This window comes from Uloborus diversus, chromosome 8 (assembly GCF_026930045.1).
Source record: "Uloborus diversus isolate 005 chromosome 8, Udiv.v.3.1, whole genome shotgun sequence".
In the NCBI taxonomy this organism is placed as follows: Eukaryota; Metazoa; Arthropoda; class Arachnida; order Araneae; family Uloboridae; genus Uloborus; species Uloborus diversus.
Window position 1 is genome coordinate 49,035,261 of NC_072738.1, and position 11,010 is coordinate 49,046,270.

General features: G+C 33.6%; 1 protein-coding gene across 1 annotated transcript in view; it reads left to right on the forward strand.

Annotated features, from left to right (window-relative positions):
- The window catches only part of LOC129227295 (presequence protease, mitochondrial-like), a 57,863-nt gene extending 47,954 nt beyond the window's left edge, over positions 1-9,909 (forward strand). Inside the window, exons 24-27 of the mRNA XM_054861833.1 lie at positions 996-1,067; positions 3,657-3,771; positions 5,416-5,549; positions 9,701-9,909. Of these exons, the coding sequence (XP_054717808.1) occupies positions 996-1,067; positions 3,657-3,771; positions 5,416-5,549; positions 9,701-9,800 (421 nt within the window). The 3' untranslated portion in view covers positions 9,801-9,909. The remainder of the gene's footprint in view (positions 1-995; positions 1,068-3,656; positions 3,772-5,415; positions 5,550-9,700) is intronic.
- The last annotated feature ends 1,101 nt before the right edge of the window (positions 9,910-11,010 follow it).

Below are 11,010 nucleotides of genomic sequence, written 5' to 3' on the forward strand. Positions count from 1 at the left end.
ATAAATTTCCCTCCTATCTATTTCCACTTGCTCCACTGTAGCCCCCCCCCCCCCCCCCAGAAGATTTTTTTTTTTTTGAGCAATCACGATTGCTTATTGTTCTCACTTGACTGTTTTGATGTCGTATGATCTTATTTTCCCACCACCTCCCTCTGCAGCATTCTGTCGGCCGACCGCCTCACGATGCTGCTCCTCTAGTGAAAGCCGTCTCCAGATTGCGTCACTTACTTGCCTACACTTACACATACACCTACACACACATACGCTTGCACATACACCTGCACACACAAACACATACACACATGCATACATACAGACACACAAACACACACATACACATACACACAACTATCCTCACATACACATACCCCCCACACAAACACACATACCCATACCCTCACACACAAACAAACATTCCCCCCCCCCTACACACACAAACACACACGCCTACATACACACAAACGATCGTGATTGCGAAAAACATAAATTGAATTCAAGATGTCAAAGTTCAATTTTTTTTTTAATTAAAAAAATTTTGAGTCGATAATTTAGTTATTGAAACTTATGGTTATTATCCTCAAAACATGAAAATAGGGAGCATTGTTACAATCCAGGTGTACAAATTTTTGTTAGTCACCTTTTTACTTTGACTCTGAAGGAAAATGTATCTCTCCCACCCCTCACCCTCCCTCTGCTTAACTATTCTATCTCTGGGAGATCAATCTCTAGTATAGTAAAATTTCCTTATAGGAAATGCCAAAAAGAAAAAAAGAAAAGAAAAACAAATATCTCTTTCACTAAAATAAATACTCAGTCCCATTTTAGTTGCCATTCCATTGCTTGAATTCCATTACAATGAAACCCCTGCTGAAAATAAAATTTGTGATCCCTTTAAGTTTGTTGTAATGCAATTTACCGATATCACTTCCACATAATCTATATTACACAAGAAAGTATTGTTGTGATGTCCTAAATAAAATTTTATTTTAATTTAGAGAGAAAGGTGGTGCTTATGGTGGAGGAGCATCTTTAACAAAAGGAGGGCAATTTAATTTCTATTCATACAGGTATTGTATATTTATCTTTTATTAATGAAATAAATCACAAAGCACAGAGTGAGATCATTACATTAAACTTCTCAGTTTCAGAAATTTCATTACTTCCATGTGGTGAGCAGAATTGTTCTCTTATACTTAAATGTAAATTTTATCACCTCATTAACAAGTTTCTGCAAGAACCCTCATGTGTGTTGTTCATCAGCAAGCTACAGAATATTTTGATGGCTTTATTGTCTCAACTTCATCATTATATGGGCAATATGAGGTTATTAAATTAATAATCCCTATGAGTAAAACCAACTGTGCAAGCCTTTAAGACCTGCTCTAGAGCAAGTTAATACTAAAACCAACTAATGGAGTAAATTTTCTGTGTTATTTTTTACCTCAGGTGTAACAAAAAAAGTTTCTTTTATGCTTAAGCTCTAAGAAAACTTAAGAGGCTTAATGCGTGATAAAGTTGCACAAGTCACCCTTGTCTATGGCCAACTATGTACACACATATGCATTTATATATTGTACGTGTATGATCAAACCTTGTTAAAGTGGATCAAAATACTTGTGGTAAAAAGAAATTATATGTAAACTTTTTTATGAAAACTGCTTTAGACAAACTTTTGCTATTATCATATTAGACCAAAATTCAGTTTTTTTTTTTTTAAACTTTCCATCAAAAACAAGTCCTATACAAAAAATTGACAAACAACATAATTTTTTTCTGGGATCAGAACATAACAGTGCTGTAAATTTTGGTTATTTTTACACCCCTTCTCCACAAACAGAGAAAATCATGTTTGCATTTGTTGTAAAAAAAAAAAAAAAGGCAGCTGTTGCTGTTATATTATATAGAAAGTCTATGAGCTCTATAAGCAACAGTGTTTTGGATTTCCCTTCAGCCACTTGAAGCTCTGGGAAGCCATACCTGCAATTAGCTATTTTGGTTGCCATTTTATTGGCGGATACCGGATACAGACTTGCATTTTAGGGGGGTGTCCGCCACCCACCCCCCTTATGCTGAAGACGAGGACAGATACAAGGGACCTTGCACTGGCAATTTTTCAGGATTAAAGTCTTTAAACACAAGTTTAGGCCACTTTTGAGGACAATAACGAAAAGAAGGTGGTTTGAACCTCCCTACCCGAAAAAAATTCGGAATTGAAGTTTCATAAAGCAAATATTAGACTAACTTCAATGATATTAAGGGGATAGGGGGCCAAGTCGGGCCGAAATAAGGCATAAACGTCACAAATTATTCTCATAAACAATGAAAAGAAGTAGCATTTCTAATATTTACTTCCAAAAATAATAAAATAATTGAAAAGACTGCTGGATTCATTTACATTTTATTCATTAAGTGTTTGAACACAATGTGAACGGATATAGTTGTCGATGGTAAAAGGGAAGCCATGACCCCCTTGCCCCTCCCCTTTTGTCCGTAGTTGTATCATTTATGTAATAAAAATGTTACAGATTGAATGAGTCAAACATGAAAGTAAAACTTGAAACTCATTAATGGCTGAGAAATTTCAGATTACTTTCATTTTAGTTTCATCTTGTTCTATCACTACCTAGAAATATGCTGTGGCGTAGTGGTGTGGTTTGTTGATTGTGTTACGCGTCGCCCAGTAACAAGTTTTCTAGGACTAAAAACTTATTTATACTTTCTGGGTTATATGCATACCCAAGTATATACACTATTTACAGTCTTCTTCAAGAAAACAAACATATGTGCTTTCTCAATAACCTTTAGGCCTCAAACGGAGGACTTTAAGAAATGGTATACAGTTGACACTTTACAGCTGAAGCGGCACGACAACAGAGTCGTGCCTCTGGAACACAGTTCCCAACTCTTTTAAAAAGTTGCCCCGTACACCAGGTACGCCAGATCACAGGTATTTCTCCCTGACTCCTTACCACGGAGTCATGACGTCATCTCTTCGATCCACCAAAAAATCTTCTTGGCACCGAACCTACCAAGAGGCGTCCCCTTACCAATTTTAATTTTTTTTAATTGGTGAACTTCTTGGCGCTGCAATCGTAGCTAAGTCAGGAAGAGATTTGATTTGCTTGACCACAGGCACCAAAAAGTCTACACCAGCCCACTGCACTCGACATCACGACAAAAGTCACACGTGACCGTGAATATTGACCTTCAAAAGGTGTGACGCTGCCAAAGGACCTAACTGTGTCCTAGCCTATTCACTACACAGACTGGATGGCGCTGACTGTCAATCTTGGTGACCTAGCAAGGTCGCCCAGCAGTACGGACAAGTGGAAAGGAGCATGTCACAATGCACTTATTTTGTAGAAAATATTAATCCATGATTTTTACTAAATATGTTTGAAATTTTTAAAAATTTATGTAAAGTGGTCTTGTTTAGAATTAGAATGGTTTTGAAATGTAAGTAAAGTTTTCGCAAATTGAATCTGGCAGGGTCGAAAGGTTGTTATTAGGATCTTCATAGCCTTCACAATGCTTCCAGGTTTGGTTGCCACAAATATAGTTTTACATTTCTGTAAATTGTGCTAATTTCTGTATTAATCTATTCATTTGTTTGATGTAAATGTATATGACATCCCTTTTACTTTCATTAAACATAGGGATCCAAATGTTTCAAAAACTTTGAATAGTTTTGCTGCTGGAGTTGAATGGTTACAGCATGGACATTTCTCTGACCAAGACTTTAATGAAGCCAAGCTTGGGGTTTTTAGTGAGGTATACTAATGAATAAAGCTGACTCAATTTGCATCTTTTACAAAATGATGTTGATTTAAAACTTTATAAAACATCTAGCACTCATAATATGAATACATTATCTAACAGGAATATAATTCCAAAAATATCAAACAAAATAATTTAATAACTTATATTTTTTAAGTTTTATCTTTTTCTGGGGCTATTAAGCAAAGATTCAAATTTAATACTTGATTTATTTGATGTAGCAATAAAAGAGGAAAAAATGCAATATTTTGGGAGGGAAAATAAAAGTTTTTTAAACTGGAAAAGTTCATGGCTTTTCCACAATGTAAACTACATTTGAGGTGTTCAGAGCAGTGGATAAATTCTATGAATGAATTGATTCATTTTTCTCTGAATGCCTTATGCAATAAAAGCCCAAAGTGCTTTGTAATAAACAAGGGGTTCAGAGCTAAAGGGGATTTAGTAGTTTATAGACTAGCTCGAAGCACCAAATAAAGTCATATGAATAATAATAAAAAGAGCAGCCAAGAAAAAGAAGGTTTGAGTGCTTAGAACAGAACAGACTGCCTGACACTTTTAGGGGCATGAAAAATCTAGTAATGTCTTAGTTTTAAAAGATTTCCAAAACATTTTTTATGAGCATTAATTTGCGTTAAAACAAATGAAAGAAATAGACTAACAAATGAAGTCAGTGGCATTTGTTTGTTTGAAGTGCCCCTATTATGAACTTGTGTATTAGTTTCCTTTTTATACATATGTTTGGTCGCTTTTTTTCCCCATTTTTTCCTTAAATGGTAGTTAAATAGGTATGACCTTCAAATTGTCAGCCTCGCGAAATATTTCAACTATGTATACCTTGTTGCAGAAACTGTGACTTAAATCTCAGATTTTTGAACAAGTTGCAAACTACTACTTAGTTGGGGGAGAAAAAAACCTAAATTGTTTAAGGAAAACAAAATCTTTAACTTCAGAGAATGAAGATTTGTTTCTGGCATATAATCCACAGTTTAACACATACTTGTAATTTTTAAATTTAGCAAATTATTTTTAAGTATTTCTCAGAGCCAATTTAGAATTTACTATTAATGTAATGTTGGATTATCTCACAAACTTTTTTTGTATTTTTAATGTTGCATCACAGACTGCTGAGGAAAATTCTGTTGCCGAGTGTGGTTATGTTTAAACTTCTTGTTTTGTTCATATAAAATTCATTAAATTTTCAGCATTGGAAATTAAGGATATCTTTCTTTTCGCGAAAATTGCAGCTTGCTAAACAAAGTGCTTTCGCAGTGCATAAAATAAATGTCGGAAATGTTAATATATGTATTTAACCTGTATCAAAAATTATGAACACTTCTGCATGTGACATGGCACCAAATGGTACGTACTTCGTGCATTTTCTGGGGAAAGACAACAGAATCCCCTCTTCTTGTTGCCCAAATGACAGATCTGGTCTCTTCTAATTGGAGCTGGATGTGCCCTTGACTGCTCATCTTGCCTCAAAAAACTGCCTGTTCTAATCCCCAGATATTGTATGCTTCTTATATTTAAAAGCTGAATTTAAAATGACAAAAAATCTTATTCTGTTTGAAAGAATAAGTTAAATGCAATTTGAACAATGGAAATTTTTAAAAGTGTTTATTCTTTTACCTCAATTAGATTGATGCGCCGGTACCTCCAGGATCAAAGGGACAGCTTTTTTTCAGGGAGAAAATATCTTATGAAATGAAGCAGCAGTTAAGAGAAAACATCTTTGACTGTACCAAAGAAGATATAATTACTACTTGTAAAAAGTATGCTGTTTATATATATATATCGACAGTTTTTTATTATTTTTTTTATTGCAGGATAAACACAATGTGTAGGGAACTTTTGGAGTACATATTCAGTACAGAAAATATACTTGTTGGTTTGTAAAAGTATCACTAGTAATTTCAGGTGTTTTTTTTTTCTTTTGCAATTTTTGATTATCAAATTATCATTTTAAAAAAATAATTATCCATATTGAGTTATTTTCTAAGGTTGTTGGCTATAATATCAAAAGGTATTACCGGTATAATATTTCGATAAATTTTATGTTCAGATCTACTGATATCCCCCTTTCCCCTACCACGATCATAACTCCACTGTCATTATAAGATGTGATTGTGTGTAAATAGATTTAAAAAAACAAAAACATTAATTTAATTCTAATCTTACCTGTAGTTCTTTGGTGAAAATGATTGACAGAAACATTATCATGTTTCTGTAAGCACAAAATCGCAAAACTATTTCATTCACATATTTTAAGGTTAGAAGAATAGGGATAGTTCTTCAATAGGTATTAAAGTTTTTATTTAAAAAATGTGCTAAGTTTGCAAAAAAAATTCACAGATTTTAACTGATATACAGATCAAAAGGGATTTTTACTAAATAACAGTCACAAATCGGGGGCTTAGGGTCACACATACGAAACTACCCCCACTCTCAGTTTGAGTTACATTTGTGGGACCCTAACCCCCAAAATGAGGCTACTGTCAGACAGGGCATAGTTTAATGGGATTTTTTTGGGCAATTGCCCACACAGTCAAATAAAATTGCATACCTGCATACCACCCCAGTAAACGTTGGTAGAAAGTTAATTCTAAATGTCTCAACATTTTCAAGGCGTTTTGAATCAATAAAACAAGAAATTGTCCTATCATCAATAAATCTTCTTAATGATAGAGTTAATGACAAACAGACTGAAACTTTAAAAATTGCCAAAGCCTTAAATTGCGTTGCAGGATTAGCGGCAGAAATAATCTCCGTCGGAGAAAATTTACTTTCCAAACTGTTTCCGAATGAAGTTTCTGAATTTGCGGATTTGGTATGTGAAAGCTGGCCACTCATTGATCAAATTCCAACTCTCCCAGCAAATTCGGACATTGGTTCTTGCACTTCCACAAGACTAAAGAAAATGTTCGTCGTATCCAAAGTGCCACTCAAAAAGTTGCTTGTAACACCTATTGTGGAAACTCCTCATTCCATGCAGGTGGAGCGGGTAGTTTCCAGTTATAATATAGTCAAATCGGACCATCGTGCCGGAACGACAATTGAAACAATAAACAAAAGATTGAATATTGCTCTAAATGGCTGTGGGACGATCTATTTCAACCCGCGGCCATCCGTCATAAAATTTCTGCAAATTAAAAACTGAAGAGAAGGAAAACCAGAAGCTGAACTTTACAAAGAGAGGTTTTATAATAAATCTTTTTTTGAAAAAGAGACAATGTTATTTGAATTTGGTTGTATTAAAATGAAAATGAATGGTTGCATTGTGAATATAATGAATGAAATTTTAAAAAATTTAAAAATTCAGTGACTGTTTGAACTATTTTAAACGCTGAGTCACAGCGTTTATGTTCTTTACACTCTTTTCCTATCGAACAAAAATGACCATTAGCAATAATTTCCCTAATTCCAATTTTCACACCCCAACTCTTTTTTGACGATTATTCAACTAACATAAACTGCACATTTACTACCCCCCCCCCCCTTCCAAAGAAGTTGGAGTTGCCCACACAGTCAAATTTCCTTAAAATATGCCCTGCTGTCAGATACCAACAAAAACTCAGAGGCTTTTCTGTATTAAAAAAGAGATTGTTTGATACTTAAAACTAGTGATGTGCCGGATCGTTAAAAAAGTAGATCCGCAGATACGGATACGGATCCACATCATACGTGTGAAGACCCGTGGATACGGATACGGATCTCAAAATTTTTTTTACCCAGTTCAACTATCCAAGTGTAAAATTTGTTTCGGAAGGTATTCCCGTCAGAACAATACCAGTTTCTTCAAAAAATGTAAACTGTGGCAAAAATATAATCAAAACTATGATTTACTCTTTAAAGAAATCTCCGTTAAAATTGAGGGAGAGTTTGAAGGGATGGGTCAGCGCTGCCTTAATGCTAAGACGGAATGTGAAAAATTATTTCTAGCTTACTTGGTAGATGTAGGATACAGGAGCAAGAGTGTAAAGCTGCTACTGGACAGGCTAGAAATAATTTTTTCCATTTTATTCCAGCATAAATGCAGCGCTGACTCATTCCACCGAACTTCTCCGACCGACAAAATACAGTGCCGGGAACACCTTTACAAACAGTAAATAGACAATTTAGTCTCACTTTTTTTAAAGGATGCCGAGAAAAACAAAACTGAAGAATAACAGAAACCCCAACTCAATAACAAAAACTAATATTAAATTAAAAATTAAAAAAAACAAAACATGTCCCAGAGAGCCGACAAAATATTAAGATGAATTTTACGAGTCAGAACACACATTTGTTAACAAATATGAACTGACAGTAGGTAAAAATTTTAAATCATTGAGCTTTTTCTCCGACTGTGAAATCGCTACCAATCACGCATATAAAGGCTTAGAATTGCATTTAAAATTGACTTAACAAGATTATAGCTCCTTCTGTATATAAGTTGGAAATTTCAAATAAATATCAAATGCAGAAAATTAGGGCAACATTTTTAACGTATTGGTAAATTTTTACTATCATAATTGTGAAAAGCGTTAAATCGGTTTTTAATTAATATCTCCGGTAATTAAAGTTCTACAAAAAGGAGGCCAAGGTAAGAACACTTTCAATCAAGTCACCTTTTGAACAAAAAATGAACTATCAAAATCGGTTCATCTGTTTAGGAGCTACGATGCCACAAAAAGACACACTGATACACACTTTTAAAACTTATTTTTCCTTCCTTTTTGCAGGGGGGGGGGGTTAAAATTGGCTTTTGCAATGATACCTTATAATTTAAATAGGGAATAAAACCTAATTAAATCGATATTTAAGAGTCTTTTATTCAAATATTTAAAAAATTTTAGAATAGAAATGATCCGTTTAAGATCCGTCAAAAAAGTAACGGATACAGATACAGATCTTTATTTTCTCTCGGATATCCGCAGATACGGATACGGATATCCGGAACATTACTACTTAAAACATGTGCCTGCAATATTTTTGAATTTTGTACTTCTATAAAGTTGCTTTCAAGATTTATTTTTATGCGCAACAATGATTATTTTACTTCATACTGTATTACCCCACATTGTCCGGCATGCCACAAAATTTGAGGGTGACCAGATTTTCAATAACACTTGCCTGGCCCTTTCCGGCATACCAGAAAAATCGAGGTTTGGGGGAAAAAATCATTCTATAAAAAATATATGTTCAACTTAAAAATGAATATAAGTTCTATACATATCCTATTAGTATTAATAAACAGTTTAATTTTGTAAAAATATTTACAAAATTAAACTGTTGTGTCATTTGTTATTTTAACAAGAAAACTATTGTTTAATAACGAATAGTTATATAAAAATTAAATTAAAATTAAGTAAGCAAACATTTAAGCAGTAAGTTACCGTCCCTAAACCAGTGCTAAAGAATTTACCACAGCTTTTCAATAAATAAAAATTAAACTCACCTCTCTAAAATGAACCTAAAATAATTTATTTAAAAAAAAAATCTCAACAAATCGCAGTAACAGTGATTGCTTCTGAATGGATTACTTTATTGGCATATAATTAAATCCATTAATAATGACCTACCATAAATAACCAGCACATATTATATGCAATACACTTTTTTTTTTTAAAATAAAGGTTACTTTTGGTATTTATTTTTTTCCCCCTCTTATAGTGGTTTGCTTTCTGATTCGAACTGAATATGGAAATTTACTTTTGCTTTGTTGAAAAATAAACCTCGCATCATCCGGCCTGCAGGAAAATTCGAATTTTCCGGCTTGCTGGTCAATTTTGCTTTTTTCCGGCATGCCAGATAATGCGAAGTAATACAGTAATTCTTTGCTGATTTTAGTATTAATAATTCTTGATATTTTAACAGTATTTGGTACTTTCTTATTGAGGTATTAGAACTAATTTTATTAAAAATTTCCTAAAATATTTTACAGCTATCTTAAACAAGATAAGACTTTTGGAACTGCGGTAATAGGACCAGAGAATGAAGAAACTAAATCAAGTTCTGATGGTTGGAGTTTTATAACGGAGTGATTCATACTTTAGCGACTTGTGTATGAAGAAAAATTGTATCATAAATCCATGTTTCAAACTAAATATCAGATTTTTTCATCCATTTATGTAATTCTTGCAATAAACTTATTTATTTCAGAAATATGAGATACATTCTCTTATTACTATTATTTATACTTTATTATTACTATTTATTTATTTGTTTATTTTGTCATATGAGAGTATAAATACACTATGCAGTAAAGTTTCGATTATCCACAAGTGACTCATTTATGGTGCAAATTAACCACTCTCCTTTCTCAACTTTCATTTCTTAAAAAGAATTTATCTGCGATGATTAAACAAATATAGTGTATCAATAGCTATTTGCAAAAGCTAGTCTACTTACAAAACTGTATTTGATTTGGAAAATTTGAGCTATAAAATTCTGCACTTTTAATGCCATGCTAATTTGCTGTATCATAGCAATTTTTAAAATTTTAAGCTGCTGTCCCAATAAAGTAAATTCTGGGCTCATGAATTTTATACATTGTTGACTATCTTTTTTGCCTGTAACCTGACGTCAGGTCTACTCATGATCACAGGTCTAGCAAAAACAAACTATTTTATACCGGACTCATGGTAAAATAGTGAAATAACGGGGAAGTGAAGATAAAATTGTAAGAGAAGCAAAAAGAACTAGAACTGGAAAGAAATGCCCCTAGCTTAAGTGTATAAAAACAAGTGGCACTGTTTCCATAGAGATGGTGCAAGAAACATATCCTTGAATGCTCCTAGTTTAAAGATGCAGGCTATAAATAAAGCACTCAACATACCCAAATGTTTAACCACATAACCCTAGGCACAATTGCCTATGATAGCGCTCTGAACTTAAATTATTGGGAGAGGAAGTTCTCAATGTACAGCAGGATAAAATATGGGCATGCTCATATGCCTTCATCTAATGAGAAGATACTTAAGGCATTGTTCACGTCTCCATAAGCTCTACGGGCAATTTACAAATAAGGCTATTTCAATCAGCTTACCACATCTTGATCTATTTGACTCAAGTACTCCCATCTCCTTACACAAAGGTTCTTTAGATGCTTTTCTACATTGTACAACCCTCTTTTATGCTGAAGCGAATTTCCCGTATCGCAACTTAGAGGGGCCCCATAGGAGTTAAAAATACGAATGATAAATGTTTAACACATGGTTTCCCAATAGACAAGGCAGCCTCAAAACGTTAAAT